Raw genomic sequence first — 19,246 nt, forward strand, 5'->3', positions numbered from 1 at the left:
GAAGGCCGGACCACCAGTGTCGGCACCGCTCTCGTGCTACTCGTCCGCCAATTCATCCGTCTCTTTGCCTAGGTGATCCCCTAACAGGACCATCGTCGGCTGTCACCTGCCATCTTTTCATTCTTCCTCGACGCCCGCCCAGAGCAATTCGCCCCCCGCGATGTCGGCTTCCCTCCCCGGCAGCCGCGAGCTGCCCGCCTCGCAGCATGATCTCAGCACGTACTGGGGTCGCGTACGACACAACATGGGTCTCACGGATCCGAGGTACGTCATGCAGTCCTTGAATTTCCTTCGCGCACATATACGCATGCCGAGGGCGGCTTCGCGACGGCGAACCCTCCCGGGATTAGAGTGCCTCTCAACGCCGGCACTCATGGACTTGTCAAACCTCTTGGAGCAAAGACAATGGCTAACGCGTGGCTCTATCGCATTACCGCAGCACCCTCCTCGTCGGCAGCACCGGTCTCGAGCAAGCAAAGGCCCTCCTCACCGACTACAAGGAGGGAAAGATCCCGTCCATGACCCCCGAGCTTTGGAAGGCCAAAAAGGTCGTCGACTCGACCCTCCACCCAGGTGCGACGAGCCCATGATAGCCACGCCATAACCTCCTCCCCTTCTTGCGCGGGTGCGGCCCGGGGCTCGTTGCTTCCAAAGCTAACACGCGCGGCTGCGCAACCGCCTAGATACCGGCGAACCCGTCCTCCTCCCTTTTCGCATGTCCGCGTTCGTACTGAGCAACCTGATCGTCACGGCCGGTATGCTCCAGCCGGGCCTTGGAGTGAGTCCTTATCCGAAGAAATCGCTTGTCCTTGTCAGCTTCTGCGGCCAGATTCCTAACGCACGATCGCACAGACGGCGGGTACGATCGCTTGGCAAGTCGTTAACCAGTCCCTCAACGTTGCCATCAACTCGGCAAACGCAAACAAGTCTTCCCCGCTCACCTGGCGCAAGATGGGCGAGTCTTACGCCATGGCAGTCTCCGTCTCATGCGGTGTCGCCGTCGGCCTGAACAAGCTTGTTCCGCGCCTGCGTAACCTCACCCCGGCCACCCGTACGACCCTCACCCGCCTCGTACCCTTCGCCGCTGTCGCCTCGGCCGGTTTCCTCAACGTCCTCCTCATGCGTGGCGAAGAGATGCGGACCGGAATCGACGTCTTCCCGGTCCTATCTGACGCCGGGCGCGCCCACAAGGAGAACGGGGAGGCCGCAGGGCAGCCCCAGTCCCTCGGCCGTAGCAAGAAGGCTGCGCAGATCGCCGTTGGCGAGACCGCCGCCAGCCGTGTCTTCAACTCGACGCCCATCATGGTCATCCCGCCCCTGGTACTGGTCCGTCTGCAACAGCAGCAGTGGCTGAAGCAGCGCCCACGACTCGTGGTACCCATCAATCTCGGTCTCATTCTGGTGACGAGCTACGCGGTCCTTCCGCTGGCCTTGGCCGTCTTCCCCCAACGGCAGAGCATCAGCGCCGACAAGTTGGAGCCCGAGTTCCACGGCCGCGGCGGGGAAGGTGGTCTCGTCGTGTTCAACAGGGGTATATAGATCATTGCCATGCACCAAAGATTGGGCAGTGGTGAAAGTCATGACCAAGCGGACGTCCAAATAACAACGGGGTCCGGCTGCGACAAACGCGTCGTGGATACAGGCAGGTCTTGCCGAAGCATATGATGCGTATCCCCTTGTCATGTTTTGTCGCAATTGCATCCGTCAGGGGGATCTCCGTCCCCGGACGAGCGTAATATGGATTTGGGAATCCGGTGTCAGATCGGACGTTGAAAGTGTTTCACGCCTCCCCTCCCAAGCTGCACTTGGCTCGGGAGCTTCGCTGATCCCGTCCGACCTTCGCATCGTGAACGAAGTAGAAAACCCCTGTTTTGGCTGGCTGGGTGCTGGCTAGCTGGCTGCTGCTTGCATGCCGGATTTCGTTTGTGTCGATACCCTATGCAGGAGATTATCCAGGCCTACGCACTCATACGCATACAACTAGTTCAGAGATCCACGTAATGCCATCAACAAAGGATCATCCTTGCCCATGAAGACCAATTATTCTCTGTTTCCTTCGATGCTGGGTTTTGAGGCGAACTTGTGCGCATCGAAGGCTTTTGCGTCATTTGTTCAACAGCTTGTGAGGCGGGGTGTAAGCAGGTAGGACTGGGATAGGAGTGCAATGGAACAGGGCGAAGCACTGTGAATACTGAGTGCCAAGCGTCAACCAGGCGAAGCCATATAGGTAATCCAGTAGCGGGGGAAGACATCTGAGTGACCAGCAAGTATTCGTAAACGAGAGGGCCTGGCCAGATCTGTCTAACTAGTGGTGACGTTAAGGTCTCATCTTCACGACTGTTGACACTCATGAGTTTGATCTGACGGTCATTTCCTGGCGAGCTTGGAACATTGCTATCGCGAAAATGGCAACCTGAACTCTTGTTCATGAAGTCGTCCTTGTCCTGTGTATCCGTACACACTCACCACTGATGCGACCATCAGACCGGACCATCCTGATAAGCCTTTGGCGGGATACCGAAATAGGCTAGGCAGCGCCACCCGGAAGAGAGGACACTGGCCGGATTAGCAGGATATCTTAAGACGCGCCTCTCTCATACTGGTTGGACCCCCCAAAGACGGCTTGTTTGATTCGGTTCGACAGTCTATTCCAGAGAGACTATTGGAATTTGATGACCGCTAGCTGCGAGGATGCGACGGGACGGGCGGCGTGCATTGAGTGCCCCTACTGCATAGTCAGCGGCACTGTCTGCATCACCGAGTCTCATTGGCTATCCTCCAGCATTTTACCTTTTCTCTCTGGAGGACTTTGTTTCTGTCTTGTCGATACAATAGGTACGAGTTTCTGAGGGATACCTTGACGACCGATGCAACATGGGACAGGGCTCTCTTTCTCAGAACCACGGCAGACCAGCGGACCCGTTCATCAGCTGTGACAGGTTTACGTCCATTCAGTGCCCCCCTTAGGTCTCATGTTCGCACCCGATTACGTGCATGCGAAAGGTACCGACAAGCGAGTCTGTGACAAAAGCACGGATCGAAGGCTTGGGAGAGAACCGAAAAGAAAGCTGAATGATCTGTCAGCGTGCTTTTGCTCGAAGAGCTGAAACATTGCAGCAATCATGGCAGATGGTACAGCAGGCTTAGGCTGGGATGCGGGAGCAACGAGAGCAGAACATCGCAAATGTGCTTGCCTGGCCGTCAGCAGGATGCGGAGTCTTCTTTGTACGTGGATGGATGTACACTGTATGCAAACGTTGGGGTCAAGTTGTTGTCTAGCGTGGCCATTATTGATAATGGCGGCCAAGCAGCATACATAGGAACGTCGCTTTTGGTGATCATTAATGAGGGGGGACTATAGGTTGGTCGTTCTGGGCCACTCATCACCAATGTTTCGCGGTGAGGAATAGCATATGGGCCTATGCCTGTATGGTCTCGTTGCCACGGATTCAACGTCCTAGAGTCATGCAGGCACTTTACGCCTTGTACCAGAGGGGCGCACAGCAAAGGCCCCCCCCCCCCCCCCCCCCCCCCCCGAGCAAGCGTCGCGGCGATGGTGGGTCGGTACCCTCGCATGCGTCTGTTACTTGAAAAGCGCTCTGTTGGGGCGGATAGTTACCCAATCCCTGACAAAAGGATTCGTCCTGTGGCAAAGATGTCCTGTGCCAGCAAACGAACCCCCGTGAAAGATGCATCCTCTAGTGGAACTCTGGCTGCTTGAAAAGATCAATTCGTGGCCGATGGGAGTCGCGCAGATACAGGCATCATGTTGGTCGGGTTACTTGAGGGAGGGGCTGATGACAGCACCACGAGGGTGTGTGTGCCTGCCCTGCCCTGCCCTGCACCATGTTGTAAGAGTGCGCAACGCCGTGGAGACGGGCTGCTCGTCCAATGAAGAGGATGGTCGAGTGCCCTTTTCCCACTGTCGTGATGGCTAGGTAGTGCGACCCTTTGCCTCCTCCCCACTGTGTTGCGTTTCCCGTCCGTAGTTGATTGATGGCGCTACGAGGAGCCGTCTGCCATTCTGATGTGTGAGAGAAGGATTGCCGTTGAGGGGAGAAGACGGCACGACGGCTAGGGTTGGGCTGCCTGATTGAGCAGACAAACGGTTCCATTTCCCCGTGGGCTCATGGGAAGCAACTAGGTAAGCAGTGGTCCTTTAGCTTTCCGTTCCGTGCGGTCAGATCTTGGCTAATTGCCTGGAATGTGTGGATCATGCTTTGGGTCGCGTTTGGACTGCATAGAATAGTTGGCGCTGGGTTACGGAAGCCTCGAGTACCACCAGCTGGATCAACGAGACAGGCATAAGGGAGCTAAATGGCTGGAGTGAGCCACCAGACTATTCGTGTGAGGCGAAAAGGCGAAGTCTAAACTCATCATGTCTGCGTTTGCTCAAACCTTCTGATGTATTGCAGCCTTCAGGGCATAGGACTTCGGGTAAATTCAATGTGGTGCCAGGGTCGTGTTCTGGGAAATACATAGGTAAGATGGGCAGGGCACTTTTTGTCAGCAAAGAAACCCGATATGTCAGGTTGGTTGTTCCCTTCGTCGATGTTCTGCCCTGCCCTCTATGGTGTGTTGTGGAGCGGTCGCAACGAGGCCCGGCTGGGAGGGGGCTGACACCATTTATCCAACTAGGCTTTGATCCACCCGTCGTTATCGGCCGGAGTTCAGTCTCCGTGAATTAGTGAACAGAGTGACGGCAAGGTGCTGTGCAACGACGTGACTTTGGAAGGCGATCTGCCCAGGCCGGCGGGACGCTAAACCCGTCTGGAGAGCCGTCATGGAGGCAGATTGGCGGGCAGCCAGGTTTGGGTGGAGGGCTGACCCCAGAGCGACCCACCGAGAGCGTAAAGTGGGTGAGAGGAGCGTGAAGCCGTCTCCAGCCATTGGGTTGGCGCGTCTTGATTTTGTGAGCGTGACAGTACCACGGAGCCCACGATACCGGGGCATGACCTGGACTTGAGGGTCGTCTGTGGTAGCTGTCCGAATGCATTATTGTTGAAGGACATGTCTTGGGCCTCGACGAGGCCAGAAGTTTGTCAACCGTTGAGTCAGATGGCATTGGAAAGCATGGCTCCCCGAGGCGTCGAAGAGAAATGTGGCCAAAAGGCTGGTGGCGTGGTACCTAGGCTGGAAGAGGCAAGCGATAACGGGTGACGTCCGGTTCGAGAGGGGAACGGGCTGGCTGCAAAGACGGCTTGGGAGGAGGGGAGGGCGGCAATAGATGGGCGGTGGGTTTGGCGGAATGGACTGAAGGACGCAGATATGTATCGACACTGTAGGTAAACTGTCTTGGACGAGGCGAGGCACAGGCACGACGCCATGCCATGTTGGCGCTAGAATGCGGCCTGACGGACCAGTTCCAGTTCCAGTGAGGCGACGCTTCCTTCCTTCCTTTCTGTCGTCCAGAGTTCCTTAACCCAAGGTAAGAACATACCCAAGTAGAGACACAGCAGCAGCTACTGCACGAAGTAGGAATATATCTTATTTTGAGCTGCTGACTTGCACCTGCTGCTCTCAAGTCACGGCGTCGTTCCTTCCCTGTGCCTCGGCAGCGGCGGCAGTGGTGGGTGTGCTTTGTTGCGTTCCATTTTCATCCTCGTGTATTTGCAGTCGTCGTTTTTGTTTCCTCTCCAAACGGAGCAGACGAAATGAAAGCTGCAAGCCATGTGATGATAAGGCAGTACGAATCACCGACAGATAAGAAAAAGGATAAATAATCATAATAATATTATATAACTATGTAAGTATATATATACGGATATATCCGGCGAGACTGTTCGCTACCTAGGTAGACACAGTCCTGGATACCTAGGTACCTCGACATAGACACAGACAGACACGGACACAGACACACGGGAGTGAAATATGGTGTGCATCAAGTCTGAAGTGCCCTGCAACCTACCTACTATGTACACCCGCACATCAGTGACAGGCCCCCTGTTGTAAGCACAGGAGTACCTGGGCGAAGCGAAGAGGCCAATAAGCGCACGGGAGCCACTCTAGGTTCCTTCGGCGACGCTCAAAACGCCGCCGATGCAGCTTGCAACTCGGAAGTGAGTGAGAGGACCTAAAACACGGGCTACCTTACTCTGGAGTGTTTCTGAACACCGGCTCAGCCCTCTCAGCGCCGTCGGATCAAGCGCATACCGGAGAACAGAGGGGTTCCACCACTGCATCTCTAAAGAGCGTCGCGCGATACCGCACGATGAGGGACGTTGAGAAAGGGACAAGATTACCAAGTTGCGGATAACTGGGATACCTGCGTCGTCACGTCAGATTGCGGCTGTCGTCAAGTACCTGCCTTAGTCCGGGTGCGTGTCGGCATCTGGACCTGTAGGTAGGTACCTAGGCAGCTAAGTAGGTTGGCAAGGTGTGCGCAGCGAATGCGACAAAGTACATAGTACCTTCCTTGGGCGCTCGACTCGCTCGCTTCCCTCCCCCGCCGCCTGAGGCCAACAGTGCACCTCCACAAGCCAGCAACGGGCTTTGTTTTTCCTGATCCTGAGAGTGCACATCGATACCTACTCTGCGAGGTAGTGGCGCTACCTTACGCCCTTCGTTTTGCTCCCTTGTTTTTCTTGTTTCCCTCCCAGTATCCGTACTTGCTAGGTGTAGTATAGTGGGCTAAACTGGACCATTCGACGACCCCAACAACAAATCTCCCTCGTGCCTGTGCAGTCGGTCTTGTTTTCTGCTTTGGTTATCATGACCATCCACTGACGAGATTAAGACAGCCCTGGCAGCTGGGAAGCCTGAAAAAGTATCCGTAAACGGCGGGCCAATCGTCGACGAGGAACGTACATAGTAGGTACCCATCTGCCTGCTCGGCTAGACTGGAAGGTACACCGTGTCAGGCTCTGGACAGGCGGCAAACCAAAGTACCGCCTGTCTGTCTTGCAATTGCCATCGTCCCCGCCCCTCATCCACTTTATCAACTTCCATTTCCGCTTCCACCCTACACCACTACCACACACGCACGCACGCACCCACCTCTCTCTCTCTTCGCCCACATCCAAATCCACCACGCCAATGCCCTTTCGTCCTTCCCGTGCTCGTCCTTCGTCACACCCATTTGCTCCACAATTGGTCCTCTCCTGTCCGTCCAGGGCCCTCCACCTTTCTCACCTCATCAAGCGGCGGCCATCCCTCGGAACCTCGTCACTTATTCGACCACAATCGTGCACCACTGACTGACTGCGGCGACCTTTTTTTTCCCCTTCTCTCTTCTCTCTCTCTCTCTCTCTCTGTCTCCCTCTCTCCCTCGCTTTCGGCTCCCAGCTCGTTTCTCCTTGCCTTTCTTTCCACTTTTTTCCACTGCTCCTGCCTACCTGCTCTCTCGGACGAGAATCAAACCATATACAAAGAAAGAAAGGAGTAGAAAATTGAAAAAAAAAAAAAATCTCAATATCCTTCAATGTAGCAAGACGTTGCCCGACGCGAGAGAGACATACTCGTCATCAAACGAATCCTTGACTCCTCCCTTCCTGGCCCACCATTACACTGCCACCAAACTCACGACACATTATCCGTACCCTTTGCACCCGCACCGTACCAGCCACAGTTCGTGCACGACTCGGGTACCCCAAGCCGAAGACCCTTGAGTCCATTTTCAAGGTTAGCGGTACCGCAGCGACGAGACGCAAAACCACACTGTTTTGCCCGTCAGCCTGTAGCTTAGTCCGCACCACACGCCCACACACCACACACACCACACACAACACAAGGCACCCACACCGCAGAAACTCGGCGGCCGCACACAGGGCACATTCTTCACTGGCCGACCGCTGAACACTGGGCGCTGAAGCCCACCTCCCTTCTGCTCTCAACTCCCTCAAGGGAAAACCACCTTGGACCAAGCCCGAATCCACTGTTTGGACTTGAAAGCCCCCCCAAAAGGACCAGTGGGCACGTACCCAGCAGTACCGCACCGGCAGCGCTGGTAAAGAGGAAGGAAGACCTGCGAACCCAACTTCCTACCGCCTTCCCTCAACCGTCGAACTTTCCTTTCCTCGTCCTCGCTTTCACCCTCCACACCAAAGGTGATTCCCACGACTCCGGCAACGCACGAGGAGAATCATGTCGACCCCGACAACGGCCACTGCGACATTGCCACCTCACTCGCACTATCATCATCCTCATTACCCCTACAATCATCAGCCATACCAGGCCTCTACTGCCACGGGCTCATCGTACCGTCAGCCCGCGAATCCAATCGTTTCCACTTCGTCCTCGACGGCGACAGCGAGATTGCCTGCCTCGTACGCCAGCTCGTCGGGCATCGCCTACTCTACTACCTCTACTGCCAGTCACGCCGGTTCAAATGGCCTAGGCCCTTCAGCCTCGTTAGCCACTTCGAGGACCATCCACGACGCTTCGAGCCCCGACGTGAACTACATTACCGCAATGCCTTCCAACTCACACTCCCAATCCTCCCAGTCGGGTCGTAAGCGAAGACGCTCGAAGGAGCCTGACTGGAACAAGTTTTACAAAAATGGTCTCCCCAAGGAAATCATAGTCATCGATGACACTCCCGAGCCGGAGCAGGGCAAGGCCGTCGGCAACGGCGTAAGGGTCGTGTCCAACGGCAATGGCATCGCCGCCAATGGTGCCAGCAGTCGTCCTGTTCCCAAGAAGCGGAAACGAGACGACGAGCCTCAGCCGTACGACCCCGTCTACCACAACAACAAGTACGCAGCCTCCCACACAACCACTCCTCATCACAACGGCACTCCTAGCGGGTCGACCATTTCCACAGACCGAACGACGAACTCGGTTATCCATACCACCACCGCCACGTCCCTTTCGTCGAATGGACAGGAATATTACGAGGCGCAACCTGGCCAAAAAAGGAAGAGGACTCGTCAACAGATCGCTCAAGAGGCGAAGAAGAGAGAGGTCGAAGGCCTCAGCGATCCATTCGTCAGCTATAAGCCTCCTCCCTATCCCCCTAAGAAGGCCTCCGACGTGCACGTACGAGTGGTCCAGGATGTATGCTTTGTCCCACTGTTCACGTGCCTGTCCCATTTGCTGACGTTATCTCAGAACGGCTACAACAAGAACGCCAAGGTCGACGATGATGACGGACATTACATTGTTGTTCCTGATGCAGACCTGACAAAAGAATGTGAGGACCATCTCCCCACAGAGTATTGGTTGACTCAGACTGCTAACGATTGCCACAGACCAAATGGTCAAACTACTTGGGCAAGGAACCTTCGGCAAGGTCGTCCAGGCTCGAGACCGACGCAGAAACAAGTCTGTTGCGATCAAGATCATCCGATCGGTGCAGAAGTACCGAGATGCTTCTCGAATTGAGCTCCGAGTTCTGGCCACGCTGAAGGAGAATGACAACGAGAACCGCAATCGCTGCATTCACCTGCGTGACTGTTTTGACTACCGTGGCCATATCTGCATCGTCATGGACCTTCTTGGACAGAGTGTCTTCGATTTCTTAAAAAGCAACAGCTTTGTCCCTTTCCCTAACAGCCAGATTCAGAGTTTCGCTCGCCAGCTCTTTACCAGCGTCGCCTGTGAGTACAATGCTGCCAAAGTGCACGTAAGACTACTGCTGACAACCTTATAAGTTCTCCACGATCTCAATCTCATCCACACCGACCTGAAGCCCGAAAACATTCTTTTGTGTGACAGCGCATACCAAACATTTACCTACAACAGGAAGATACCGTCCTCATCCACAACCGTAAACCGTCAGGCCAACCAACGCAGAGTTTTGTTGGACACCGAGATTCGACTCATCGACTTTGGCTCTGCTACTTTCCAGGATGAATACCACAGCTCAGTCGTATCCACCCGCCATTACCGGGCGCCGGAGATTATTCTGGGTCTCGGATGGTCGTTTCCCTGTGATATTTGGAGTATTGGTTGCATTCTAGTCGAGTTCTTCACTGGCGACGCCCTCTTCCAAACCCACGATAACCTCGAACACCTTGCTATGATGGAGATGGTCGTCGGTCAGAGAATAGACTCTAGTCTTGTTCAGGCCGTCAACAAGATGGCCACCCGAAGTGGCGGCAACCCGGCCTCTAAGTAAGTCACCCCGCTTGAACCGGGCATGTTTGATTTTAACCGTTTTCTACAGGTACTTCAAACGACTGAAGCTCGACTACCCCACACCGGAGACAACACGGGCTTCCAAGAGATTCGTTAAGGCAATGAGACGCCTGGAGGTAAGCGTTTTATATTCGCGGGAGATCAGAGAAACACCGGCTCACTGACGGCTTTCAGGACATCATCCCATCGAACACGACCTATTTCAAAAACTTTTTGGATCTCCTCCGGAAGATCTTCGTCTACGACCCCCATCACCGCATCACGGCGAAGCAGGCATTGCAGCATCCATGGTTCAAGGAACCTGCAACACCGGACGATGGTACCGAAGCCGCCAAGATTCGCCTGGAACGAATGAGACAGGAACAAGACCACCGGTACCACGTATGATACTATCAACTTTGCTGTTTTCAAACCTTTACGTCTATAACGAACAAAGTCGAGCATGGTATGGGAGTTGAGCCGTTTGATATCAGGTCTGTACGATGGGAGAGGGTGGGTATGGATGGGCATGGCGCTCGTGCAACTTGAGATTTTATGGCATGCGCCGCATCAGAGGCTAGCTTCACTCTTCCTCTTAATAGCAGGCTTGATGGAAAGTGGGCTTGTTTTCCTTTTGGTTGTGTTTCACGGGATGGTTCAAGCGAGCTGGCAGCAACACGAAGAGGTAGCATGGTCAATCGAGCCACGCCCAGAACAGCGTTGCTAGTAAAATACGTCTCGATGGGAGAGACGCCGCGCCTTATCGCCAGGCCCAATAGAGCGATTTCTCTTGACCCCCTCGAGCTTATCTGGCTCGCCAGCAAATGCCTCCAGCTCCATCAGGAGCGAACTCTGATCGATGACTTCGACTGGAAGAAAGGCCGGCTTATTATGGGCAAGTCAACGACTTACGTTGCAGTTCTGGTTCCGCGACTTGAGAGGAATATCTCCGGGTGTGTAAGTCGTATCCCAGGATCGTCGTTGGTGTTCTATGGGCGCGTGCTTACACCAACTCTCTAGGTCCAACCCCAACTGACCGGTTCGATCCGTGTGTGCTGCCATGACTAAGGGCAATCTAGATCTCCCACGTGATCCCGTGCAAGGGCAGCGACCACAGAAAACAGCAGTGTAGATTGATTCCAACGGCTCAGTATTCGTGGCAAAAAGCCTGGGCTCTGTCGACCTGCAGGTTATGAATAAGGCATCTAGGTGCTTCTTTCTTGGGGTGAAACTGAGGAAGAGTTTCGTCAAAGCAAACTAGCATTTTGCATTGTCATCTCAGTGCCCTTTCGTCTGCCTCAACAGCATGGCCGAATTGCATTGTCTGTTTTGAAATCAGGCCATGCTTGTCGTTCTCGGTTGTGCCAGGCTCAAAGAAACAACTGCAAAGTTCGGGCTTATTCGTCGACAACATGATCTTCTCGCAAGTCGACTATAGAAATAGGTGTCTATCCTATATAGCCACTACTTGGTTAGGATGAGTAAACCAGTCGCGACATGAACGATATCTGGTGCTTTTCAAGAACGAAGCGGGAGCAGAGGCATTTCAATCATGTGGGCCAGACCTCTTAGACCCGCGCCAGCACCTGCTGAAAAGCCTACCCAATTTCAATGCATTCACGATTTGTCAGACGTGACCGTCAGAAAGCTGACCCGATACCTTTATCTATCGCAACGGTATAGCACCGCTCACCCCCCCGGACACTGGCTTGAAGAGCAAGAAAAGGGTATGCGTGAGCTTCCTAGCGACTGTCTCCGCCCAAGAGTCGACAACCTCAATGTAGTCAACATGGTCAAGCGTGGGCTGATGAGCATCAGCGAGAAACACCAACTGTCATTTACGCCACAAGCAGCTGTGCTCTGTCCAACTCACCGAGGCCTCAACCCCTGGGTAATCCATGCGCTCTTCGCTCTGGTTACGAAAGAGATGACCAAAGAGACTGAGCGACTACGCCGGGACAGAGGCGACAGGAATATACAATACCCTCTATCCATACAGGAGTTCCTTCATCGCTTAGATGCAGTCCAAGCCTTATGGATGGACCCATCGACTTTCGAGGTGGTCTTCGGTCGCCCGCCAGGCACGCTACAAAGGGTCGCGTCCCAGTGCGAAGCTTGCATCTTGTCCGCCATGGGGTCTCGCCATGCGTTCCTCGGTGACCTCTGGGCCCACTTGGTTGCCCGGACTAATACCGTGAAACCAGTGCTCCAAAGGATCGTGGAGGCCTGGCTTACACATTTCCCACGCGAAACACAAAACTCGGTCAGCCAGCAGAGCGCGTCCTTGGCCGAGGAGATCCGAGCCGTACGCAGAGAGATCGCAGTGGCTCGTCATCAAAGGCGTGAAGCTAGGCGGCAACGCAAAGAACTCTGGACACCAACTCTGTCGAGCAATACGGCATCTACCAACGACTCTCAGCAATTTGCCACTGAGAGGCCATGCACATCGAGCCAACTGAGCTACGCTTCTAGGGAGGATGATCCGTCTGCCGATGCCGATGGCGGCCACCAGCCGTGGCAAGACGATGTAAGTGGATTTTACGAACGCATGGCTAGGGAAAATGAGATTGCATATGCTTTTGACCGCGCCTCGATGCATCCTGCTTTTGACAGCCCCAATGTCCAACCCTGCGCCTTCCAACCTCAAGCGTTTGCAACAGGAGTAGAGTTTGACCCCTCCAATCGAGAGGCAATCTGGGAAGGAGCGGATTCGAATGGCGCCATGCAGACACTGACAAACCCGCAGGTTGCGATGCCGTCGTTCTCGACTGGGCCGGCACAGGAGCCGCCCTCCAATTCCCTGCCTACGGAAATGCTACAAGACGAGTCCCGAGCTAGCAATCGCTTCCGTAATATAGCCACCAGCAGTCTCTTTTCGAACAACGAACCGGCTCAACCTGTCACCTTGCGTTCCGAGGTCCTCCTCGCCCCCGGACCGTACACTGGGTACGGAAACGTAGCAGCACCGAGCAGCTTCTACACAGACACCGGACCAGCCCGACCCCACCCTCCGCGAATCGACGTGTCTCTCGCTGCCGCCCGTCCTCCATCTGCACCGTCAGACTTGGCCAGGCATGATCCCTCGCACCGCTCGCGCCCAGGCGCGTCTGTAAGTAACCCCTACGCCCGACCTCAGGATGACGGGCCCCTGATACAGGACCAACCGCCAGCAGGACTTCCTTACCGTGCCTGCCCAGTCCCACCCGGCCACCCGCACCGGCCTGCGACTCAGGAGGAGGCATTGAGGTGGGGGGAGCAGGATGAGGTCGTCGAGCGGCCGACTTTCACGGAGTACTACGAAAATAAGCGGAAGCCCAAGCCCCTTCCGCCCTCGGGACGTCGGCAGTTCTATGGGCGGAGACCCAGCCCTCCTCCTTTTCCTTCTCCTCCTCAACACATCCATCCTCTGACCTCTCGTCCGCAGCCTGGATCGCCCGAAATTCCCGGATCGCCCCCGGCCCTGACCCTGGAGGAGGTTCGCCGCTGGTCGCAGGCGAGGGGCCTTGTTGCGCCCAGCGACGTCTCGACGGTGTGGCCACAAGATTCCATCAGCAGCGTCGGATTGCCCAGGTAAATGATCAGGGTTTCGGTACACGTAGTCGTTTCTTTTTCTTTCTTTCTTTCTTCTTTTTTCATTCACTTGGCGTTGCGGGGTGGGAGAAATGAAATGTAAGTAGACGACGGTAGGTCCATGTGTCTGTTCCTTTTTCGTAGTTGGGAGGTACAGTCAATCTCAGCCCATGTCACCTGTCGACTCCACGGGTTCCCTTGGTATGTGAATTCGGATAGTGAACTATTCTACTCTTCAATTACAAAGACAGGCATCAGTAACCGCACTTGGTTTCCCGGGATTCCGTCCCAGACCCGTGACCAGAAAATCCGACCAACTAACTTGCTCGATCCAGTCAACTTTTTTGTCAAATTCGACATATCCACCGAAACTTTTTGGGAAAGACCATCGTTCCCAGCCTTGTGTGAGTGCGGAAGGAGCTGGGTACCCTGACATTCAATCAGGGGTTGGGGAGGTGGCAAGGGTTAGAGAGGAGCAACGTTTAGAGGTTTCACCATTCTGAGATGGTCCGTAGAGGCGGGGGGAGGCTTCGCATCCACGATCCGGCGTCAACGTCCAACAGTGTCCCCAAGGAAGATGATCAATAGGGATCCTGCATTGAAGGATGACGCGGGTAGAAAAGGACTTGGTTCGTTTCAATCATGGTAGGCTATCGGCTTCCGGGGATTTTACTATACTGTGAAACTGTTAGCTCCGGATATAGCTTCTGAGCTGATTTTCTGATAGGGGCTTACCTTGAAAACATCGTAGCAGTCCGGGTAAGCGGCCTTACTTATAGCAACATTGGAGTGGACTCCCAAGAAACCCGATGGGTGTGTCGGCGCAGCTGAATTGGTGGTCTTGGTTGCGAAAGTGAAAGGCTTAGTGACCAAAGACATCATCGCTGTCGCGGTCTGAACCGTAGCCGAGCTCTTCTCCCACGACGGGAGGAAGCTGGACTTGCTGGTAGTCAGGAGCGTGTGGTTTTCCTGGATAATCGTAGGAACACTCCGACTCGTCACTCATGTACAGGGTGCGGACACTATCGATTTTGTTTGCCCAGTGTTGCCAAATGATTTGATCGTACCACTCAACGCCATGTGGGGTGTCAACCCGGTAGACTTGGCTTATACGGCCGGACTTTTCGAATTGAAGTGATGCCATGAAGTTATCCATCCATTTGAGGCTCTGGTTGCTCTCTCTCTTGTCCATGGTGTGAAAGATGATGCCTGTCATTCGGTGTCAGCTGCGGAGTCCAGGATGATGCTGCCCAAGATAATGCGAGACTTACGGTGTACATTGCGAAAGCCCGACGTGCGAAAGGAGTCATCACCGTGATTAGGGTCTTCCCACTTGTACTTGGCACCGTTTCCATAGTATAGGATCGAGGTCTGCGTGAGGATCTGGCGAATAAGTGCGCTGCCGATCCCGCCGCGTCGGCGATCCGGGCGAACGAAGACGGTTGCCTTGACTGCGAGGCACGCAGTGCCACTGAGTCCACAAATCCCTCGTTCGTATGGCCTAAGGAAAGCAAAGCCACAGATGTTGTGCTCAGTAGGCTTGTCCTCTTCCGGCTGCGACTGCCTCCATCTCATGTACTGCCGATAAGCGTCTAGAGACGGCCAATTCTTGGCATCCGACAGATCAACTTTCTGCTTAGTTGCAACGACGAAGGGCAGCTTTTCGTACATGCATTCTCGTATGATGAACTCAAACCTCTCAGCTGAGACTGGGCTGGTGTCGACCGCCTGGTGGTCATGGTCGGCCACGGCCGCGTTGTAGGCCTCGGCGCATCCAATCGCATCTTCGAGCCGAACCGGTCGCAAGACGCAATCGACAAGCAGCTTCTTGTCATTTGAGATGGATTCTCTACGAATATTGATATAGTGCCTGTTTTCTTTTGGCTCCCATCCCTGCGTATCCTGCGCAGGCAGGCTGCAACGCTCACGCTTCTTCTCTTCTTGCTGTCGACGCATCAGGCCCTTGCGAATGGCAATCTCGCGATGGATGACAAGATTGCTCGTCCAGTCACGACGACGATGCAACATTGCCGGCTTCATGAGTGCTTCCTCCTCAATGTTAACGATGGTGTCTGGTTGCTCGATCTTCTCCAAAAGCTGTCCATTCGTAGTGTCAACGTCATGGTTGTGGTGGTTTTCAACTTCGTCAAGGAAGGAGGTGACGCAATCTGAAGACAGTGTATCAATCCAGTTATGGAAGAAGCCGGATATTGGTTCCATAGAGACGGAATCTACCGTCTTGTCAAAGGAATTGCTAAAACGGCTGGAGCCATCCCCATGGCTAGACGTAGCCTCATCATGCACGCTGACGTTCATGGATGGGTGGCTTTTCTTGGATTTATAAGCCACGCCCTGTCTTTTGGGAAGTTCCTTGAGAGCCATTAGGGTCAAAGGAGCCAGTTCCTCGGTGTTATCGGGAAGGGTGCGTGGAACCTCGACCCTGAGCTTGGAGTCAAGGCTGCGCTTGTGGGGTGGTATATACTCCACTGCCCGAGTTTGTTGGAAGTAAGTATGAGAAGTCATGGCTCCTTTTTTGTTGTTTTGTATCGAAGTTTTTCTTGAGAACACTTGCTAGCTGCCCAGCAAAGCAGTTGGCGTGTTCCGGAACTCCCACGTTGGGGTCGTCCTGTATATCGCTATTTTCTTTTTAGAAAGCGGGTCTTCGATCCTCGGAGCTGGAGGCGGTTCCGTTCAAGGATTTAGGAGAAGGTTTTCGGTCAGTAACTCTCATCAATTGAGTTGTTTACTGGCTCTCTGTGGTGTGTGGAAGAATAGAAACGGAGATCACAAGTTTGCGCTGTTCCTGAGCCTCAAATAAGTGTTAGCTTTGCGTGCTAGAAGGAGCACCGTGGATCGCAGCAAACATTGAGAAGGTGCTCAATTCGGAATGACTGACATGGATATCATCTGCAACTATATCGCTGTACGAATAGTTGATATCTTTTCTCTTGTGGATGAAGACTGGCCACGACAGTCAGGCCATGGCGCGTATGGACAAGGATGAGTGTGATGAGGGTGAAGGATGAAGAAATCGACGAATACTCAATGGAGTAGAATCAAATACGTACCCTAAGACTGCTCAGTCAGAAAAGGAAGGAGTGAGGATCCGGAGGAGGTAGGCTGTTTCCCTGTTTGTTCGTTCCCTTCTCCCTAAGCTTTTCCGGTCGACCGTGCTTGCCCAGTGGTTGTTGGTTCCGCCAAAGAAACAGGAAAAAACCGTGTCAGCCATGCCATTGATCTTGTGGGATTCTCTTGTCACCAATAACTGTTTGTATAGTACACAACAGTTCCCGTCATGGATGAATCCTACTAACTATTATGCAACTGTTCAACATGTCATTGTCCACATTGTTGTTCATGGCCGTAAATAACCATCATATCTGCGTCAATATTCAAACAGCCCCTTCATATTGGTTAAGTCAAATTTGCTTCAGACTCATATGAAAAGTTAGTAAATCATCAGAACCTTGACTGATACTATGGCCCTGGTGAGTGGGTTCGGTGAGGTCGGTGAGATGGCTGGCGGGGCACCCGAGGCCGAACACTAATGCGGTGGGGGGTCAGCGTCACGTGCCCCCTCATTGCTCATCCATCAGGTAGCGTCGCTGGAGCAGCAGCACCTGTGCATTGCACTAGGTCCAGTACAGCACCATGACTAACCCGAGAAACCAGGCTTCCCAACGTTGAAGCTGTAGTTGAGATACACTCTCTCGAACAGTCTTTCGAGTACTACCAAGATGTTGTCTATCCTCAGAAAGGCACGTCTTAAGGACAAAGAGATGCGTATCCTCATGCTGTTAGTTGCTGCCCGTTTGCCTGTGGCCCAATGTTTTACTGATGTTGTAGGGTAGAGGCCTGGACAACGCTGGGAAGACTACGATAGTCAAGAAGATTATGGGCGAAGATGTCAACTCCGTAAGCCCAACTTTGGGTTTCATAATCAAAACCATCGACTATGACGGGTATCTGATCGCCCTTTCCAGTTGTCAAGTGCGGGCACTAATGACATCCCAGATACAAGCTGAACATCTGTATGCCTTGCACACATGACGTTATGAAGCCAGCTGTCTGACCAGAACAGGGGATGTCGGAGGCCAGAAGACACTACGCTCATACTGGCGCAATTACTTTGAGAAGACAGATGCGTTGATTTGGGTTGTTGACGCGACGGACCGGTTGCGAATTGAAGACTGCAGGGAGGAGCTGCATGGCCTCCTACAAGAAGAGGTTCGCCCACCCGAGGGCACGCATGAAAGGGGTGCGGTCTGTCGGTGCTAACCCTGATTTACAGAGGCTATCCGGCGCGAGTCTTCTTGTCTTTGCCAACAAGACCGACGTCAACGGATGCATGAACGAACGGGAGATCCTCCAGGTTTGAATCCAGACATGCCCTCGACAAGGTGCTGGGCATCTAACTGACGTCTCCATTATACAGGGACTGCAGCTGGAGGCAATCCGAACGCATCACTGGCATATTCTGCGTTGCAGTGCCATGACGGGCATAAACCTCAAGGAAGGCCTGGCTTGGGTGGTGGACGACGCGAAAAAGAGGCTCTTTCTGTACTAAGAGCTCGGGGCTCAGGCTTTGATGACAGCGGCGCTAGCCGATTTGCGCCAGAAGACCACGTTCGCCCTCGGTCAGCAATTGAGGGAGGTCCCAGCCACTCGTCTCGTCAGGCCCCGCGCGTGCCGTGAGAAACTGGGATGCCCAGAGGAGTTGAACCCGGGAATGACGGTCGCCGTGTTTGGAAAGGAACCAACGATGAGGATTGCAAGATGTATGTCCTGGAGAGACGATCCAAGGAAAGGACCGGGTCCAAAGGTCCACGTTGTGCAACGGGCGACGAATAGATGGGATAGCTGAGTATGCCAAAGATGATGACAGCAGGTGAGAGGAATCGGAGGTCTCTTGCCATCCCAGTGCTCGCATCGCAATATACCAGTATACTGCATCTATGAGGCTGAGTATGCGGTGATGTGGACCACTGCGTCTTGTAGCTTAAAGCCAGGTCCCCGCTGGACGGACAATGCCCCAGAAGGGGGGGACTAGTCCACGCCACATCACGCTGCCTGTGGTGCGCCTGCGTCGTGGAGAAACTGGTGCCATCCAAAGTCTTCGAAGCCGAGTGCGCGAATCATGCCTTGGGGAATGGTGGTTTGAAACGATGCGATTGAAACGGCGCAGATGGACCATTGAGATGACGCTTGAATGGCGAACAGGTCATAGTGCGTGTGACTGCAAGTACGAAATCCATCCGCAATGTGAGACAGGTAGGGGGGTTGCAAGTACATTTCGGAACGGGGTACGTACCTCGGTTGTTTTCGTTCCCATTTCCATTGTGACACCATCGTGGATAGGTGGGCTGGGCTGAGACGAGCAACTGCACTGAGCTGGGCTAAACCTACCTCCAGCAGTGCAAGACAGCTCGAGGCATAAGAGGCCAAATTCCGGACTCGAGAGCCGCATCATCGGAAGACCCAGGCGTCGTTGAAGAACAAACCCAGTGAGAGCCCCCGACAAAAATTGTTGACATCGCATCTGTTCCAAATGCACTCTGCGATTTTATTGGATGGTGCGCTAAGTTTGATGGTCCTGACATGCAGCCTGACATGCAGTCTG

At 54.0% G+C, this 19,246-nt stretch overlaps 5 protein-coding genes across 5 annotated transcripts; 4 read left to right on the forward strand and 1 right to left on the reverse strand.

Moving 5' to 3' along the window:
- Positions 1 to 160: 160 nt before the first annotated feature.
- GLRG_02173 (tricarboxylate carrier) lies at positions 161 to 1,539 on the forward strand (the record flags this gene model as incomplete). The annotated part of the gene is made up of 4 exons (XM_008092831.1): positions 161 to 264; positions 440 to 573; positions 684 to 778; positions 853 to 1,539. The coding sequence occupies 4 exons, from the start codon at positions 161 to 163 to the stop codon at positions 1,537 to 1,539; spliced, it is 1,020 nt and encodes a 339-aa protein (XP_008091022.1).
- Positions 1,540 to 8,082: 6,543 nt separating this feature from the next.
- On the forward strand, positions 8,083 to 10,464 carry GLRG_02174 (uncharacterized protein; the record flags this gene model as incomplete). Its single annotated transcript, XM_008092832.1, has 6 exons — positions 8,083 to 8,994; positions 9,049 to 9,130; positions 9,189 to 9,536; positions 9,591 to 10,053; positions 10,106 to 10,193; positions 10,252 to 10,464. 6 exons carry the CDS (start codon positions 8,083 to 8,085, stop codon positions 10,462 to 10,464), a joined length of 2,106 nt encoding a protein of 701 aa, XP_008091023.1.
- A 2,314-nt stretch (positions 10,465 to 12,778) lies between these two features.
- GLRG_02175 (uncharacterized protein) lies at positions 12,779 to 13,630 on the forward strand (the record flags this gene model as incomplete). Its single annotated transcript, XM_008092833.1, has 1 exon — positions 12,779 to 13,630. The coding sequence occupies one exon, from the start codon at positions 12,779 to 12,781 to the stop codon at positions 13,628 to 13,630; it is 852 nt and encodes a 283-aa protein (XP_008091024.1).
- An 858-nt stretch (positions 13,631 to 14,488) lies between these two features.
- Positions 14,489 to 15,942, reverse strand: GLRG_02176 (uncharacterized protein; the record flags this gene model as incomplete). Its single annotated transcript, XM_008092834.1, has 2 exons — positions 14,489 to 14,835; positions 14,898 to 15,942. The coding sequence occupies 2 exons, from the start codon at positions 15,940 to 15,942 to the stop codon at positions 14,489 to 14,491; spliced, it is 1,392 nt and encodes a 463-aa protein (XP_008091025.1).
- Positions 15,943 to 17,363: 1,421 nt separating this feature from the next.
- Positions 17,364 to 18,193, forward strand: GLRG_02177 (ADP-ribosylation factor family protein; the record flags this gene model as incomplete). Its single annotated transcript, XM_008092835.1, has 5 exons — positions 17,364 to 17,422; positions 17,478 to 17,608; positions 17,708 to 17,853; positions 17,918 to 17,998; positions 18,062 to 18,193. The coding sequence occupies 5 exons, from the start codon at positions 17,364 to 17,366 to the stop codon at positions 18,191 to 18,193; spliced, it is 549 nt and encodes a 182-aa protein (XP_008091026.1).
- Between the last annotated feature and the right edge of the window lie 1,053 nt (positions 18,194 to 19,246).

This window comes from Colletotrichum graminicola (genome assembly GCF_000149035.1).
Source record: "Colletotrichum graminicola M1.001 genomic scaffold supercont1.6, whole genome shotgun sequence".
Classification (NCBI taxonomy): domain Eukaryota; kingdom Fungi; phylum Ascomycota; class Sordariomycetes; order Glomerellales; family Glomerellaceae; genus Colletotrichum; species Colletotrichum graminicola.